General features: G+C 48.3%; 1 protein-coding gene across 1 annotated transcript in view; it reads left to right on the plus strand.

Moving 5' to 3' along the window:
• The window catches only part of QSOX1 (quiescin sulfhydryl oxidase 1), a 114,251-nt gene that overhangs the window by 76,932 nt on the left and 18,172 nt on the right, over nucleotides 1-19,147 (plus strand). The window contains exons 7-8 of the mRNA XM_029617753.1: nucleotides 177-317; nucleotides 7,119-7,248. Coding sequence (XP_029473613.1) covers nucleotides 177-317; nucleotides 7,119-7,248 — 271 coding nt within the window. The remainder of the gene's footprint in view (nucleotides 1-176; nucleotides 318-7,118; nucleotides 7,249-19,147) is intronic.

Below are 19,147 nucleotides of genomic sequence, written 5' to 3' on the forward strand. Positions count from 1 at the left end.
AGCCTGAGAGCACTTCTGCTCAGCCATTTTCTTTCCTTACGCGCGTATCCGGTCGGTCCCTGCCTCCGTGCCCAGGGTGGAGGAGCTGGGGGTAGAGGGACGTTGCTTCAGGGTAAGATTCCCCGCGGCAGTAGTGGCAGGCCCGATACTTCATATCTCTCTCTCTGCCTTCCCAGACCCAGAAATGAGAGATCTTCCTACACCCACGTCTTGCGGACGCTACCCGGAGTCAAACGAGGTTTATTCAGGCTCGCAGAATCACCAAATGCAGACACGAGCTCACAGGAACCCTCCAAAACGTGGAAGCCTGTGGACAGGTACCTGCCTTTGCCTCTCCTTACCTTGTATTGGGGTTTTATCAGTTTCAGAGCAAGTTCACCACTTCCCATGTGCAATGTATAGAAATAAAATGCTTTCTATTCTATTAGGTTTCTGTCCTTAGAGCTCATGTCGGCAACCTGTTCCTTCCAAGTACCAAAATAAAATGTGCACAGTGCTCCTAGTGATGTTGCTGTGTGACACCCACAAACACCCATCCCCTGCCCCCAGCACAATCCTACTGTGAGGAAGTCTGACTGCCGCAGTGCTGCTCGCTCTCCAATGCTGGCACCGCAAGCATTTTCAAACCTCGCGAGCCGACTGTGCTAAAAAGATTAGCAGGATCACCCTGGGAGCTTTGAAAATGGTGCAGGTGGCGCAGTATATGCCGTGGAGAAGGTGTCCACGTGCTCTCATGATCCTGCATGCCTTCTGGGGGCTCCCGGCACCTGCCTGAAGGGTCCCCGTATCTGTAAGGCTGGGTCTAGACAATTTAAGTGGGGGTGGAGATGGGGGAAGGGAGCGATGAGGGACAAGGCAGCAGAAGAGAGAGAAGATGGCTCTGTGTCTGGCCTGATCATTTCCTTCTCCTCCTTGAGCTTCCAGCTCAGTCAGAAACGATCTCCATTGGGCGGCAGTGCCATGAGCCTTTTATTTGCCCAGGGATGGTCCCCACTCAGTTAGCCGGTCATTACGGTGCCAGTCATTACGGTGCCAGTCCTGAGCTGGGGGCCATGCACTAGGGCTGATTCCGGAACCCTGCAATTCAAAGTCTGGCCCCTAGGTGTCACCATTGTGTGATGACAGGGGATCCTCCCCTCCCCTGTAGCATCCTTAGCCCCGGACAGTCCAGGAAGTAGAAGCCTAGGCCGGGAATAGCACACGGGAGCTACCAGACTGGCCCTACATAATCCACAGGCAGTCACTACAAGTGGAAGGGTTTTGTTTTTTTTACCTAGCATGGTTACTCCGTTAAGTTATAGAAATCCCCCCCCCCCCCAACACACACGCACATTTCCGTAGAAATAAAACCTCTTATCTCATACACAGTTATTGTTTAGTGAATGTTTATAATTTTTGTTTTCATCAGAGATAAGAACTAGAGTGAGGCAAGCAGAGCGAGTAACCTCCACTCCTCTCAGCACACACTCTAAAGTGGGGGCAGTCTTCAAATTCTTATCATAGGGAATTTGGAGAATGCTGAGGACTAGGGCGTGGTGTGTTTCAGCTAACTCGTCACAGTAAGAAACGTTTTCGGCAGTGAGCTCCTGCCTGGCATAAGGCCTGATTGGTTTGGATGTAATTATTGTCTGAGAAGAGGGAGGATGAATCAGCTGCACTCAATGGGGCCAACTCGGAGCATTTCCCAGAGAATTCTGGAAAAGCCTTGAAAGGCTTTTCCTGGTGTGTGCAGGACCTTCTGCCTTGCTACCATTGTGCAGGGGCCACCTCAGTCCCATTTTTGTTCATGAGTGATATCAGGCGAGTTTCTCAACTTGGATGAGAGGGAACATTTTTTCAAAATTGGGCCTCCTCAGCCTGTACTTTTTAACCCTCTCCAGTCCCATTAGCTTCTTTACTCACACTTATTGGTGCTTTTTCAGTGCAGGTGCCAGGCTCCCAGATTTTTTTCACTTTTAGCAAGGTGTGATTCAACAAGCTTGGTCCGTCTGTTTTCCATCATGATTTTGCCAGTGTCAAAGAAGAAAGCCAGCAACTTCAAGCATTGTGCACGCTGCAGTCACAAGATATCTATTACTGACTAATGTGAATTGCTTGCACTGTTTGAGTCTAGAACATGATGGCCCTGCTTTTATATTTATTTATTTATTTATCGAGTTTTATATACCGTCGTTCAGTTTCTCCATCACAACGGTTTACAAACTTTCGATGTTTAACAGATTTCAATACCAACTACTGGCAATCCTCCAGCACCAAGGAGTTGAGCATCTACCTTGGAGTCAGAATCAAAAAAGTGAACCTTGAGCAGGGAAAATTTCCTCTCTTCCCATTCGATACACAAGAAGGATTCCTTAGAGTTGAGTTTTGGACTCAAGGATTTGACACTGGGCATTGTGTGGAGACACCAAAGCATTGGCATCTAACTCCATTGGTGCTCAAAAGTGAGAGCAGAGAGACTGCAGCATTGGCTATATGTCCTTCCAAGCAACTTCATACGGGGCTGAGCTCAGCCTCCCTAACTAAGTCAGCCGCAGTGGTCTACAAGGGTCCATACCAAAGACCTCAGTACTTTTCTCTTTGTTATTCTTACTGAGATCCCTCCAGTTTAGGCCTCGGTAATTTTCAACAAGAAGTTCCTCTTTCAGCATCTCAAGAATGTGGAGGTGCCGACACTGAGCATCTTGACATCAACTGCGGTATTGATGGAATCAGTACTTGAGACCTTCACATTTTCACCAAGCAGTTAAGCACTGAAATTGATGTATTGGTGCTGAGATTTGGCATCGGTGCTGTCCAAGTCGGAGCTATACAGCATCACAGAAGGCAGCCTCTCCAACTATATGGTATCCATCAGCTCTGAAGCCCTAAGAATCATCATGTAAATATATGGAAACTATAACTTTAGGTTCAGTACTTTCCCAGACTTCAACTCCACTTTTCATTTTGGATTCAGAGTTCTGTGTACTGCTTACAGATCTGAGTATGTTTATTCCAAAAAGGAATATTTACCATAGCTCCCATTAAATCCCTCTCCTATACAGGTAAGAAATAGGTTCTTGTCTGAAGATCTGTCCTTAAATTTAGAGGTAGAGGGGTGGACCAAGGGCACCATTTCTTGGCTTCCTCAAGTATCTTTATGCACCTAAGGAGCTGGTGGCAGTGCCTATCCATCAACTTCTTCAGCAGAGACAAAAGAAAATGTGGGAAAGCCCACACTCAATGCTTCCTGTCGTAAAGAAGCCTGATAACCAAATACCATGTCCAGGAGGTGACAGGATTCAACAAATTTCAGTTATCAGACCAATCTGTTGTAGCTGGATCTGCTCTGAAAAGGTTTAAGAAGTCTCAGACTAATTCTTCAGTACCCCCAAGGCATGCCCCAAGGCATGAGTGAAAGACCTTAGACCTTTACAGAAAAAAATTCTTTCAGAATGTTATGCTTAGCTCCCATAAAGCATCCTCCCAGATCTTTATGGTCAAATGTATGCATTCCATGCAGAACCTCTCTGAAAAAACAAGAGTTCATTCACTTGCTGAAACAAGGTGAGGAGTGTGGAAAATGTAGGAAAACATCAACCTATGATGCTTTCAAGACAACATTTAAAGCCACTGCTATAGCTATTGGTGCCCTAAGGCTCTCATGGTTGTGACTTCAGGCCTTAGAAATGAAATGCAGACTGGCTCACAGACTTGCCTTGCGATCGAATAGATCTCTTCAGAGGTAATCAAAGAGGCAATGGATCTAATCAAAGACCACTTTTCGGTTCTTCAGACATTCTTCACTCTGTCAGGGCAAAAAAAGGCATTTGGCGGGCATTAAAGTGGAGTTTGCCTAGTCAAAGGATGGTGACCTGCTAATGAGGCCACAAAAGGCTTAAACTGAGACAGCCTAGGACCAGTGTTAGCCTAGGATGTGGCTCCCACTGCCGAGTATCCACATTGGACCTTGGTGGGCCAAGGGGTTGCTGGGAAAGGCCCAGTGTTTGGGCAACTTAATGGGTTGAGAGCTCCATAGTGGAGTGAACTTTGAAGTGAAATGCTGGTGAAGCAATGTAGTGTGATCAGATGTGGGCTAAATGTTCACAGTGAGTAACAGACTGTTGGATTGAGTTCAGTACTAATTGTAAATAAACTTATGTCCTATAAATAAAAACCCTTGCATTCAAGTACAGAAGAGAACTGTTTTGTGTCCAGAGGGCCCTAACCTGATACAATGACACCTAAGATCCATCCTCACCTACAAAGAGGTAGCCAAGTGGATGAATGAGGAGACAGTTTTTTTTCCCAGCCAGGGTACTCCAGTTTTGAGGGCTGCATATCAATCTGGTTTTCAGGATACCCCAAATGAATATACATGAGATAAGTCTGCTTCTCACTATCTCAATTATATTGAAATATTTCTCATGCATATTCATTAGGGATATCCTGAAAACCAGGTTGGTTTGTGGCCCTTGAGGACCAGAGCTGGACACCCCTTCAAGCAACAGAACTCGAAAATGCATCCATGCAATTGAAGAAGTATGAAGCCCAACAAGGCAGCCCAGTCAAACGCAAGGATGCTGGTTTGACTGAAACCAGAGCGCACAGCCAGTGTTCAGGTCTACATACTGGTGGGGGAAGGCTCACGTTTACATAAACCATTGACCCCTAGTAACCTCAGACTGTTAGGTTCTCCAGATTGCAAAAGAAGGCCACAAATTGCACTTATTGAGAATTCCGCTCTTTTAATTCCTGTTTCTGTTTTGGGCGTAAATATCACCTTTCTAGTCCACCAAAGGACAACCCCAAATCGGTCTACAGACTTCCCAAAATAGTGCACATTCAAATACATAGTTAAGAAACTGTATCACAAAGCACAATAAATCATACATAAACCTGCCAGCCTTCAGATAACTTGATTCCCTCCCCTTCATAAAGGGGCTCAGCAGGCATTTCTATGTACAGTGCTTTCAGTATTGTTGAATAAAGATCATAGATTTACTGTAAAGGTATAGATCTGGACCATCTCTCATGGAACCATCTTAAGGAAAAGAGAATATCCTGGAAGACAGGCTCAGTCAGCTCCTAGACTCTCACAAGTGGTCCCTGGATCAGAATGCTGCAAACAGGATATTTCCAAGTGGAAAACATCCAAGACAGATTGGTTTGTCACCAGGCTGAACAGGAAGGCCTCAGTCTTCTGCTCCAGGAAAGGATCAGATGGCTTCTCCTTTCATGGGAGGACAGGTGCTGTATGAGTATTCTCTGGTTCCCCCTGCCTGCAAAGATCTTAGTAAAATTCAGAAGATACCAAGCAATTATCATCCGCACAGTACACTCTTGGCTGAGACGGATTTGGTTTCCACCTCTTTGGATGTTGCCCATCACAAAACAATTCAGGCTGGGCATTTCTCTAGCCCTGATCATGCAGAATCAGGGAAACACCCCCACAGCAGTTTCTTAACCAATGGGGGGGGGGGGGGGTGTCTCTGTGTGGATAGCAGGATAATCAGCCACACGCACCCATCCTCCTCCCCTTCAGAACTGAATTCCGTTAAGCTCTCAGGGAAGCCTTGTGCAACAGCGGCTAGGCACAAACGTCTGTGCACGCCAGGGGGAAAAAAAAGCCTCGCAAGGCCTTTCCGGAACTCTCTAGGAAATGCTCCAAATCAGCCCTGCCAGGCGCCATCGCCCGCTCGAGGGCACTTTTGAAACTGCCTGCAGGAGTGCAAGCTCCTCATAGGGTTTCCCTTTGAAATCCCACCCACACCCACAGTGCGGATGTACAGAGTAGCCCTAGGATTTGCGCCTTCATTGAAGCGCAAGCACAGCTCATGCGTGAGAAAGTTTATGGGGGGATTAGAGAATGCGGTGCCTGTGCATACTTTGCCTCCCTGCCCTGTTCCTGTCCCCTACTCAATGTGGGTAACAGCATGCACGCTGTGAATGGGGGGCAGGCTTTTACTGGAGGGAATGGGGACTCATTTCAATGCAGGCAAACCCGCATTTGCCCATGTAAAACTCTTTGATTATTTGACCCTTTTATTTCTATTTAGCCGCTGAGGGAGTGCTGCACCGTACACAGTAAAGCGGTGCAAGGATTAAAGGCCTAACTCGAGCACCACGTGGGACTTTCCGGGCAAAGAAAGATTGACAGGGCGGAGACCACAGCCAGCGTCTGTGACGTGGGCAGCCTCCGAGTGACCCCTCTCAGCTCACACCCGTCATTTCTGGAAAAGAAAATATCGAATTCAGATTCTTCGGGGGGGGGGGGGGGGGGGGGGGGGGGGGGGGGAAAGAGAGCCTGCCAGTAGTTGGGTCAGGGATGAGGAGAAGTTGAGAACACGGTTGCCATTCAGCGCACCGAAGGAGAAAGGATTTCCTGCAGAGCACGGCTCGGGGGGCCCAGCCTAAAAGGAGAGGCTGGACTCTCGGCCTCCTGAGGCAGGGATTTATTTTTTTTATTTATTTATTTATTTATTTAGCATTTTTCTATACCGACCTTCATGGCTAAATACCATATCAGATCGGTTTACATCGAACAGGGGTAGATAACTGAAACGGAAGGAACAACTTTTTTATAATCAAAGAGACAAAAGAAACAAAAGTTACATTTAACAAGGACCATAAACTTGGAAGCTTAGGCAGCTGGAAGAAAAAAAGGCCGAAAGAGGGTATTAAAATAAATTAAATACAAGAGTCATAACGGAATCCGGTCTAGTGTTAGTCCAATTATTAGGGGGAGTGCTACTGCAAATGAAGTATTTAGAGGAGGAGCGAGGTTCCATTGCTCGTGAGCGGATTAATCATCTAACGAGTGTCCGAGGGATCCGGGAAGGCTTGGCGGAACAGCCAGGTTTTGAGTTTTTTCTTAAATGTAAGTAGGAAAGGTTCCAGCCTGAGTTCTGCGGGGAGGTTGTTCCAGATGGCTGGGCCTGCTGTCGAAAAAGCCCGGTCCCTGGTTGAGATGAGGCAGGGCTTTGCTGCTCTGTTTACGGCAGGACTGCAGGGCTCGTGTCTTTACCCAGATCCTTGCAGTTCCGTCGAACCCCTCCCTGCCGACTCTAGCGCCCGCAATGGTGAAAAGCCCCTGCGGTGCTGATTCTGATATCTGTTCCTCTGTCTCGTGTCCTGCGCAGGAGCAAGGTGTACATGGCAGACCTGGAGTCAGCAGTGCACTACACCCTGCGAGTGGAAGTGTCCAAGTTCAGCACGCTGGAGGGAGAGAGACTGACGGCGCTGAGGAGATATGTGACCGTGCTGGCCAAGGTAAGTGCACCGGTGTCTGGACGATTGCGCTGTCCTGCAGACTCTCAAACGCAGCAGGTCTCCTACACAACAGAGGGTGCTTAATAGAGATGTGAATCGTGTCATCGATCGTCTTAACGATCGATTTTGGCTGGGGGAGGGAGGGAATCGGATCGTCGCGGTTTTAGGTTTGTAAATATCGTTTAAATCATGTTTTAGTGTGCCGGGAAAACCGGCACACTAAAACAACCCTAAAACCCTCCCCCACCCTCCCGAACCCCCCCCAAAATGCCTTAAATTACCTGGGGTCCAGAGGGGGGGGGGGGGTCCCGGTGTGATCTTTTACTCTCGGGCCTCCGGTGCGTTGTAGAAGTAGCGCCGGCGCCATTTTGTTTTTTGTCCCCCGACGTCAGGAGCGTAGGAGATCGCTCCCGGACCCCCGCTGGACCCCCAGGGACTTTTGCCCAGCTTGGGGGGGCCTCCTGACCCCCACAAGACTTGCCAAAAGTCCAGCGGGGGTCCGGAACGACCTCCTGCAGTCGAATCGTGTTGCCCACAAGAAAGTCTTGTGGGGGTCAGGAGGCCCCCCCAATCTGGCCAAAAGTCCCTGGGGGTCCAGCAGGGGTCCGGGAACGACCTCCTGCAGTCGAATCGTGTTGCCGTACGTCCGGTGCCATTTTGCACAAAATGGCGCCGGCCGTACGGCAACACGATTCGACTGCAGGTCGTTCCGGACCCCCGCTGGACTTTTGGCAAGTCTTGTGGGGGTCAGGAGGCCCCCCCAAGCTGGCCAAAAGTCCCTGGGGGTTCCAGCGGGGGTCCGGGAGCGATCTTCTGCGCTCTTGACGTTGGGGGACAGGAACCGAAATAGCGCCGGCGCCATTAACGCAGACGTGGCCCGAGAGTGGAAGATCACACCGGGATCTCCCCACTGGACCCCAGGTAATTTAAAGCATTTTGGGGGGGTTCGGGAGGGTGGGGGATTTATTTTAAAGGGTCGGGGTGGGTTTTAGGGATGTTTTAGTGTGCCGGTTTTTCCGCCCTCCCCCTTCCCCTCCCCCTTCCCCCGATTTACGATTTTTGACGATAAATCGGGGGAATTCCTATTATATATCGCCTCTAACGATTTTTGACGATTTAAAATATATCGGACGATATTTTAAATCGTCAAAAAACGATTCACATCCCTAGTGTTTAATGCCCTAAACGTCCTCCAGGCTTGTCAGGAGGGACCCATAGACTGGGATAAATAGAGGGGACGTTTTGGCCCAGAAAAAGGCATGAACTGAGCTGTTTTCGGAAACCGTTGATTTATTTTCAGCCTTTACGGGAGTCCCTTAGTCGAAACAGTGAAAAAGTAAAGAGAAAACATGAGCCCAGTGTCGGAGCAGTGCCAAGGAGTTAGGGGTGAAGGTGAGATGAGGTTTTAGCCTGGACTGGAAGAGGACTAGCAACGGAGCATCTTGGACGCAGGGACAAAATGAATTCCAGAGAAAAGCCAGGACAGTGGGGGGTGAAGGACTTGGTCTGGGAGGGGGGATACTGTGTACAACTGGGAGCAAAGAGGACATTGAGCGGAATTTGGGGGAGGGGGGAGGGGTGTCGAGGGCAGGGCAGAGGTCATATCATGACTGCAACTGCACGTGAAGGAGAAACAGCCAGGAGGGCATCGGGGCCAGCAATAAAGGTGCCCAGCAGTAGAGTTCTGTAGTAGCTGAAGTGGACAAAGAGAGGATCCTTGGGAAGCAGTGAGGAAATGCTCTCTCTTCCACCAGTCGCAATGTAAAGACGGAGGTGGCAGGCATCGAACGTTAGAGGAGCAGATGGGGGACTAGATTTGCTAAAGCTTTTTCCCATCGCATTTCTGTGGAGACCAAACTTGCGGGCTGATTCAGTACAGTGCGCTCCAGTGGAGCGCACCGTTAGCCCAGGTTTGGACACGCGTTTTCAATGCGCTATTACCCCTTACTGTATAAGGGGTAAAGCTAGCGCGTCGAAAACGCGCGGCCAACCCCCCCCCCCAAAACTAATAGCGCCCGCAACATGCAAATGCATGTTGATGGGCCTATTAGACATCCCCGCGCGATACAGAAAGCAAAATGTGCAGCGAAGCCGAACATTTTACTTTCAGAAATTAACGCCTCCCCAAAGGTAGGCGCTAATTTTGGCCCGCATCGGGGAAGTGTACCGAAAAGCAGAAAAAACTGCTTTTCTGTACACCCTCCGACTTAATATCATAGCGATATTATATCGGAGACCCCAAAAATTAAATTAAAAAAAAAAATTTTAAATGTGCCCGTGGCTGTCAGCAGGCTCAGGAACCAACGCCGGTAAAATTGAGCGTCGGCTGTCAAACCCGCTGACAGCCACCGCTTCTGTCAAAAAGGAGGCGCTAGGGACGCGCTAGTGTCCCTAGCGCCTCTTTTTACCACGGGCCCTCATTTGCATGCGGGCCAATACTAAATCGCGCGCACAGGAGAGTGGCCTGTGCGCACTTTTTTCTGTATCGGCCCGTTGGTTTGGTCTGTGGATTTGACTCACTCCATGTAACAGTTTCAGAAACTGACCACCAGGTGGTGCACTTGCACAAGGATTCAGGATGTTAGACCTAAATGGGATATCAACCCTTATTATAAAGAACATCCTGTTTTGTTTTGTTTGTTAAAATTCCTATCTATTTCTATTCCATATGAAAGTGGTCCATTAATTTTTAGGCTCAGTTTGCTTTATTCACTGGGAGGTTGATATTCAAAAGGGGTTTCTTCAGCTAAATTTTATGTTAGCTGGAGAAACTTCAAGATATGAATTTCACGTTCCTCTCACCGGTAACATTGTACCTGGGTAAACCATTAAAATGTAACTGATAAAAAGAAGCAAGGTGGGACGCTTTTTAGTGGCCTGGCTATAACGTATGCAGCTGGTGCTAGTCTTCAGCATTAGCTAGATCAGCTTAACCAGGAAGGTCTGGCTGGAGAAACCACCATCCTATAGTTACCTGAGCAGCTGTATCTGAGGAACTAACTTTAGTGGCTGACTCGCCCAGCTGAATACCTGGGTAACTTTCCTATTCTCCGGCCCGCTGAGCATCATAGAAGATTAGCAAATGGTGGCAGAAAAAGAGCTGCCTGGCCCAGCAAGTTTATTTATTTATTTTATATGGAGGGGTTTTGCATGCTCTGTGGTTTGTTGCTCTGCTCTGTGACACTTTTCCCCAGAGAGCTCATGTCCTGTGTGCTGGACCCCTCTGCATTTTAGTTCAAGCAGAGGCTTTGGATGCTGCCCTGACTGAAGGTGGCTTGATCAGCATACGCATCCCAGCTGCCCTGAGTGCATGTAACACTGAAACACCCTAAGTGCCATTGTCCAGGAAGCTGCTAATACTGTGTGCTCTGATTGGCCCTGCAGATGGAGAGCTCGCTCTGAGGGTTCTGGCGCTCTCCAGTCTCGGCTGGGAGTACAGAGAGAGCAGACCTCTGTGCTGAGGCCCTGTCCAATTTCTGTGGACAGCCTTTTTCCTGACCTCCCCGGGCACTATAGATAAGTAGTGAAAAGTGTTTAGCTAGTTTCCACTGTTTAATCCTTGTTGTTTTACCTGTTTCTGTTTGCAGTTTAAATCTTTTCTCATTTTTTCTCAGTAAACGTATTAGTTTGTTAACTCTGCCTGTCTTGGTCTGACTAACAATCCTGGTATTGTGTATATTTGGTCTGTGGGTGTTTTTGTAGGAACTGTGTGACCCTCTGCTTCTGTGGGGGGTCCCAGTGTCCCTAGAAATCACCAGGGGATACTTGCAGGCAGGGAACTTGTCCAGAGGCAAACAGGAACTCAGACAGAGAGTAGGAGGTTGCCAGTATAGGAGCACATGTGAGGTGCAGGCAGGTCTCTGCTGTGCTTGGCAGGTGGGTATTACCTGCGTGGGTATTAGGGGTGGCGCTGCAACATTACATGACACCCCCTTAGGGTAGCATCTGCCACTCTGCACAGGTTACCCCTTTCTGCTAAAGAGTCTTTCTATAGGCACAGAATAAGAAAAGGCCTTTTCTTGAATCAGGCCTGGCATTGGTGACCCTAACGGCTGCGGGGAGGCAGAGGGGGTGATGGGGGCGTGCTTTGTGTTTTGTGTCCTAGGAAGAGGATTATGACTGTAGATTGTACTTGTGCTCCAGTGATTGGTTTCTGTGACTTGTAGAAATATTCAGCGAGACTCTCCTAAGAACAAAAAAGGTTTGCCGTTATAAAATGTGAGTAATATATGCAAGCTATATTATTTTAGCTCACATTTTCTTTACTCCCAAGGTAAAAATGGAGTTAACTCCCGATGTAGTAAACTAATGGTTTGCTAATGCATCTGGAGTGAAAACAAAAACACGCTAACATGAAGCTGTGCAAGGGCATGCATGGAAGGCAATATATATATACATTTAAATAAATTAAATAAAATATGATTTATGCATAGAAAGCACAAGTTATGCACATTAAAAACACAATTTGTGCACAAGGCATATTGGCTGCACAGAAAGCTTGCTTTATACACAAATTGTGTTTTCTGCACATAAATGCTAAAGTGCAGGACCCCCACACCACGAACTCCAGGTTCAGCCCCATAGACTTAACAGCCCAACTACATTTACCTCTCCGAATCAGGGAGTAATGGCTAATGCCTTCATTAACATGGGACTTACATGGAGGTGCACTCATTTGCGTCCATAGTTTTACACTGATTTGTGTGTACATTTTTTGTGCTGCATCAAGAGTAAAGTCTGTGCCCAGAAATTGTGTGTACAGCCCAGCGCAGCTTATTCCACATCGGGGCCTGGGTCAGAGCCAAGCTCCATCCAGCCCAGCGTGCTGTGTCCCAGGGTGGCAAGCAGTGGGGACATAAGAGGAATGAGTCGGAAACTGTGCTTCCGATTTTCTGGCGGTCATGATTTAAGTGGCAGCTACAGGTGACTGCCATTGAAGTCATCTGGAACTGATCCGATGTCCAGAAATTTGTCTTGCGCCCCCCCCCCCCCTTTATTTATTTAATAAATAAAGCGTTATTACGCGCAGACAACAAAGCTTGGTACAGCGCATTCTAAAGTACAATATCCCACCTCCCCAGCCCCATATCTGATGCATTAAAAAAAATTCTAAAACCTCTACCCTCCCCCACCAAACCCAGCCCGAACTTCCAACTCGGTACAATAAAATTTAACCCAGTTCTCATCCCAAGATAAATATGCTGGTAACCGTGGCCCCTGCGGGAAGCTCGGTCCCCCTGTCAACAGACAGAACGAGCAACAAGCCAGGGCTTTAGGGCCTTCTTGGATTTTAGATGCTCGGCCTCCAGGATCCCGTTCCATAAGTGCTGAGAGGAGTCCCCAGCGCTCTAGAAGAAGCGTAGGGCTTAACTGCCTGTGCCAAATTTGCCTCCCGGGTTCATACAGCAGTATAGCCGGGTTTTACTGATTTGCCTCCACAAAATCTTGCAGCAGTGAGCTCCGCAGCTTTCCTCTGTGCTGTGTGCTGAAATACAGAACTTTAGTGTGGTTTTTAAAAGCTGCCGCTTGCCCTTGAGCTCCTGCATTATGAGAGCAGTGAACACTTGCTCCCTGTTCGCTTCCTCCACGCCTTTGGCGATTTGATATTCCGCCCTTGTGTCTCTCCTCAGTCACCTTTTCCAAGGTGAAGACTTATCGATCGAGCCGGCTCAGTGCTATTTCTAATCCTACCCTGTGCCGGGCCGGCCTCGGTATTTACCAACCAGCAAGAAAAGAATGAGGCCTGGGGGCAGTTCTGCCGCAGGTGCAGAGTGAGCCTTGAGTAGCCCAGCCGAAGCCTCTGACCACCGACGAGATGCTTACAGATCCTGCTTCTGACTTGTAAGCGTGTCAAAACACGTTTCCATCCACCGTTACTTCTCTGCAGCGGCTGCAACGCAAACAATGTCATTGGAACAACACTCTCATTAAATCATCATCATCTGTTGTCTCTGACTTCCAGGGGAATATCCCTTTCTCAGAGATGGGAGACCGATGTTCTCTATGTTTTCGGTTTATGTACAAAATGCAAAGGTATAAGAAGCCAGTAAGGTGGAGGCTGGTTTCAGAGTTTGAACATTAGGGGACCTGTACATAGGAAATCAATTAGGTTTGATGTCTGAAGGATATGGAATGACCAAAGAAGAACGTAATTTACTTTCATGCCGATGCAATACTGTGCGCTGGCTGCAGCGCACGGCTCAACCCGCGACTGGATGCAAAGCAGGGGTTAGTGTGTCCAAAATACGCGTCCAATCGTGAGCGTAGGTAATAGTGCTCATCACATGTAAATGCATGCTGATGAGGTTATTATCTATTCCCCCCTCCCCCCACCACGCAAAACAAAAAAAAAATGCGCCCAAAGGCACAAAATTAACGCCTGCCCAGAGCAGGAGCCCAAAACGTGTACAGAAAAGCAGAACATGCTGCTTTTCTGTACTTCCTCCGACTTAATATCATGGCAATATTAAGTCGGAGGAAGTACAAAATTGTAATGTCCCGAAAAAAAAAAAAAGGGGGGGGGGGGGTGCTGGCGGTCAGGTTAGGAAAAGGGACGCTCTAAAATTGAGCGTCCATTTTATTTATTTATTTAGGCATTTTTATATACCGAACATATCGAATACACTTCACGTCTGTTTACATACAGGTTGGACAAGCCAGTGATACTTTATCCCAAAAATAAAATTGAAACGAGATTAAATTTGAAACCCCATAAGGGCCTTTGGATTTAACTCCTAATAACATACTTACTTACTGGGAGAGGAGGCACTAGGGGCGCGCGGTGTCCCTAGCACCTCCTTTTTACCACAGCAGCTCATTTGCATTTTGCAATGGGCCCTCCTGGTGAGGTGGATCCGGCACACGTTAAAGGGGCAGGCAATTAATCATGAGTGCCCCTTTAACGCAAGCCGACGTTGCATCGGCCTGTTTATCTATTGCAAACGTGTGTGCAAAACCAAATCTGAAAATGCATGTTACACTGAACATAGGGAAGCAATGTCCTCAATCCACTATGGCAACAAATGCACATTACTAGACGTACTTATCAATACTGAAAATAACAAGGTTTTATATTGCATATAATAATTTCCAAAAATACTGAGTTTGCTGCACTTTTTAACCTTCCTGGATCTGAGGACCTTACCATTATATTTGTGATAAAAAGACCTGCAGTGGAAGCATCTCTAAAATTAGGAGGAAAACCCTTCTAAAAAGAGGTCAAGCTAGCCTGTGCCTACCTGACATTTCCGATCCAAATTTAAGTCCGTTTGTATTGTGGGCTTGTAGCACACTGCCACAGCTCGCTGATATTTTTGTGGAAAGGAATGTAATCTTTATTATTCAATTTCAAATTGGATTGACAGCAGCAAATATCTAATTCAGCTATGAAAAGGCTGTAGATAAATACAAATAAATTCTTAAAATGCTCTAAAATCTCTAGCCACCATTTTGGGGTCAATATTCAATGCATGTTACAAGCTAAACGGGGGCTTTAGCCAGATTAATCTGTTCATATAAAAATTAGGTCCTTTTAACTGGCTGCACAGATTTAGCTGGGTAAAAAGACGAAGGCCTGGGGGGAGGGCTTTCAGATTCGGCCGGTTAGAGCGATGATATAAACGCAGACTGTACCTGGATGTAACTCACCTTCAGCTGCCAGTGAAAAGGCGTGTGCTAAATCCCAGATTTTTAAAAAAATAAAGCAGATATTCAGTGCAAGTGGCAGGCCTAAAGCTGCACATTCAGACTATGAGCTGGTACATTTGGCCAGATATTCAGATGCACAGCTAAACCGGTAAAGGATGCCGAATACCCATTCAAAGATCAGAGGCTAACTGGATCTGCTCATCTCCCCTGCTGAGCGGCTTTCTCAGGGTTGACCCTCTCCAGTTTGCCTTTGCTTTTCACAGATGGTGGATTTTCTGCACTAAACCAGCTCTCCTGCAGGGAATCTTCATTAGAATTTGGATTTTAGGTTTGATTACTCGCCTTTCCAAACCTGAGCTCAAGGCAAGTTACATTCAGGTACTGCCCCAGAGAGCTTACCATCTAGCAGGTGGATTTGCTAAGCAGTGATATGGCAAAACTGTGAGCTAAACAGCATGCAACGCGTGTTAAATGCTGTTTATTGCATGATATCACCACATTGCGGCACTGTTGCACGATACTGCGCAATAGAACAAAAGATTTCCTCCCCTGTGGAAATAAGCTGCTTTGCATGTATTTGCATGCATAAAATTGCCTAATGCATGCAAAGCAGCTTATGCGTAGGCAAACCTATGTAAATAAAAAAAACACGGCTGACTTGGAAAAAAGTCAGCCCTATTATTTTATTGCGTTTGAAGGCGCTGTAGGTATTTTCCTGCAGGAGAATTAGGATACTAATGCGAGACCCCAGTGCTCCCGCAGGAAAATTAAAGAGCCAGTGGCCCAAAAACATGACCCTCTCCCCAGGCAAAAAAATCAGCCCAGTGGAGGGGGGTGGTTGATGGCAACCTCCTGGCCCTCCTGAAATTAAAAAAAAAAATCTAGGGCAAAATTGCAGCAATGACCCATTCCCTTCCCTCCCCCCCCCCCCCCCCCCCACCTTAAACCCTCAAAATGGCTTCCTATGTCAAAGGACCCCCAGGCCATCCCTACCCCTGCTTCAAAATATATTAAAAGCCCTGGCATCTAGGGTAGCCCCTCACTCCCACCCCTAAAAAAATCCACTTCCTGGTGGTCTGCGGGGAGGGGCAGGTGAAGGGGCAAGGGCTGGTCAACGCCATTTTGAAAAATGGTGTGGACGGGGCCCAGGACCAGGGGGCATCCCATGCCCTCTGCCGAGTGGGGGTAGGGGTGGGGGTCCATCTGCACCCCAAACCACAAGGGTCCATTTTTGGGGAGGTGGGGAGGGCTACCCTAGACACCATCGTTATCACAGCAGTGTTCTTGTAGCACTATTTTCGGCAAATGTTAACACTTTAGTTTAAACACTAGATGAGTATAATTCAAGCCTGTTCTAGAACAGTATCGGGAAAGGGTAAGGAAGGCTCTCCAGGTCCCTGCTTAGCTCATGGAAGACAGTCTTACTGGCCCTGGTTTCGCACATTCTCGCCATCCATGCAGCCCTCGCCGGCCGTCAGCATCCTCCTCCTGGTCTGCGGGTCTCCCTCCAAAGCCCACGCTGCTGCTCCTTTAGGGAGCCCCTTTTCCATCTCTCTCTTCTCCGCCGCTCCCTCCTTCCTGCGTCCTGCTTTTTATATGAGTCGAGGGGTGCCCAGGGGTGCTCTAGCACACAGGGCTGCAAGGGTGGCAGTTTCCATCATTTAAGCTCTGATTAATTGGGCGCTTAGTTGTTATTACCCCAGGCTTCTCTAACCTATGCTGCTTGCTGACCAGCCCCAGATTTCCTGGCACTTGTTCTTCCTACTTCCGAAACTTCAAAAAGCTCCAACCACGGCGGTTTCACTGAATCTTACAACACTACGGGAGGGAGGAGGCAACATACGCATTATCCAGCTACGTGCAAAGTCCTTGTACCATGTTCTCAAAGGGAAGGAGCACATGCACAGAGGACCCTTGGAGTGATGCACCTGCTTTTTCAGCAAGCAACATTTTTAGTGGAAAACCCCGTGCCTGGATTGAAAAGTGCAATCTGCATGCGTTGTTTTCCCAGCCTAGCCAGACGGGGGAAAGGTAGCTTTCAGGCTGCCGGTTTGCTCCGGTAAATGACGTGGCAGATTGGCCTCATTCTTTAATCTGCATTCTTTACTTGCCAGTGTCCCCCTGCGTTTGCAGCCGTTCCATGAGTGGGTGGAACCTTTGTCTCAGGCCTTTGGCTGCATGGCTGCAAGTTTTCTCTGCCTGCATTTATCATCTGCAGCTCTTATGTGCTGTGAGCAATCGCCATCCTGTCCCAGGGATCGGCGAGGCATAAAATGACCAGTTTTCTTAGCACACACACACACACATCCAGGCATTCGATGTTCTGCCTGACTTTCACCATAGGCCGGCTTCCAGGAAACCAGCGCAGGGCTATGACGGCTATTCTGCGCCACTGACACGCTGCTCCTACATAGACGCTGCGCTGCCGGGAAACGTTTTACTTTTCTGGGTTGCACTTTTTTCAGATTCTTTCCATCTTCCTCGAGGTCTGTATCTGGCTAACTCCGAAATTCAGAGTTCGCCAGATAACTTATCTGGCTAATTCTGGTCGGCCCATAGGACTGTGCTAGAGTTAGCCAGATAAACGTATCCAGCGGTCTTTAAAGCCGGATATATTCAGCTAGCTGAGCCACACGGCGGCGGAATATAGCCCCCCCCCCCCCCCCCCCGTTATTTCCGTGTCGCTCCCCTTTTTTAAAGTTATTGTGGAAATTTTAATTGCTGTATTTCTTCCTGTGAGAGCGTTGGATTTAATAATAACTATGATCCTTGTTACAGAGCAACCATTTAGTCAATGCCCCAGCAAATGCCGTGGAATTTTTATCGTTGCCATTGACCAAGGACTCCTGCAAACTGCCTCCCCATCCCCCCACCCCTCAACCCCGCCCCGGTTCGCTCACACCCTCTGTTGTCGCTGCTCTGCTTCCCTGCCTCTGTTGCTGGCCCGGTGGCCTGGCGGTGGTTGCCACCGAGTCGCCTTTGCAGACCGCGCTGCTCTCGGTCTGGCCCAGTGACTCCGGCTTCACTCCTAGGGCTGCCTGGCTCATGGCAAACGGAGCTCGGCAACAGGAAGGAGGCAGCGAATGGCAAGGGACAGCAACAGTCACTGAAGGTCACGGCAGTTGGGAAGGACTGGTTGGAGGGTGGAAGGGGGTGGAGGCTTGGAGAGGGATGGATCAGGCTGGATGAGGAGACTGGAGGAAGGAGGGATGAGAGGCTAGGTCAAGGAGGTGAGAGACTGGCAAACGAAAGGAAGGGAGCGAGGGTGGAGGAGGAAGAGATGAGCATGGAAGAGGGCAGAAAGGTTGGAGAGAGGGATGTGAAGCTGAGGGAGGGAAGACTGCAAGAGAGATCAGAGCAGAAAAGGAGAAACTGAAAGGAAGGCAGATGAGGAAGAGAGACCTTCGGGATGCAAGGGGAGGAGGTAGTATGGAAGGAGAAAATAGGAGCCGATGTAACAGCAAATGACGGCAGATAAAGACCCAAATGGTTCATCCAGTCTGCCCTGCAAGGTGTTCAGGGTTATAACTGCTGCTCCGTGCAGGTGACCCCCCCCCCCCCCCAGCCTGCTTGTATAGGGTTTAAGCTGCTCCGTGCAGTTGCCCCAGATGCAAAAGTTACCACAGGCTACCCCAGGGCCTCATGTCCATCCTCTGTGTGTATTCCACGTGCATTTGAATTCCATCGCCATTTTGGTCTTCACCAACTTGCCAGTAGGGCATTCCCTGCATCCACCACCTTTTCCTGATGGTCTTCCTGAGACTGCCACCCTGGAGTTATTTATTTATTTTATTTATATTCCATCTTGCAGTCCCTTCAAGGCGAATAACAGTTCTACAGCTTTCTTTCCATTTGCAAAGGTTTGTCTCTTGTGCATGTTTAATCCTTTCAGGTATCCTCCTGTCTCTCCTCTCTCCTAGGGTATTACATATTTAGGTCCTCACATCTCATCTTGTCTGTCTGTTGGTACAGACTGCTCATTATTTTGGTTGCCTTTCTCTGGACGGCTTCTATCTATTTTTGAGATATGGCACCCAGAATGGATCTCAGCCCTCCAGGTGAGGCCTCGCCAGTGACCCGTACAAGGGTGTTCTCACCTTTTTCTCCTGCTGATTGTGCCTCTCTCTTCGCAGTCCAGCATCCCTCTGGCACCGCCTTGTCACATTGCTTCATTACCTTCAGATCATCCTTGCTCTCGCCATTATCCCAAGGAGTCTCTCCCGATTCATGCTCAGTCTTCCGTCCCCTCTTT

The sequence above is a fragment of the Rhinatrema bivittatum genome, chromosome 10 (assembly GCF_901001135.1).
Source record: "Rhinatrema bivittatum chromosome 10, aRhiBiv1.1, whole genome shotgun sequence".
Lineage (NCBI taxonomy): Eukaryota > Metazoa > Chordata > Amphibia > Gymnophiona > Rhinatrematidae > Rhinatrema > Rhinatrema bivittatum.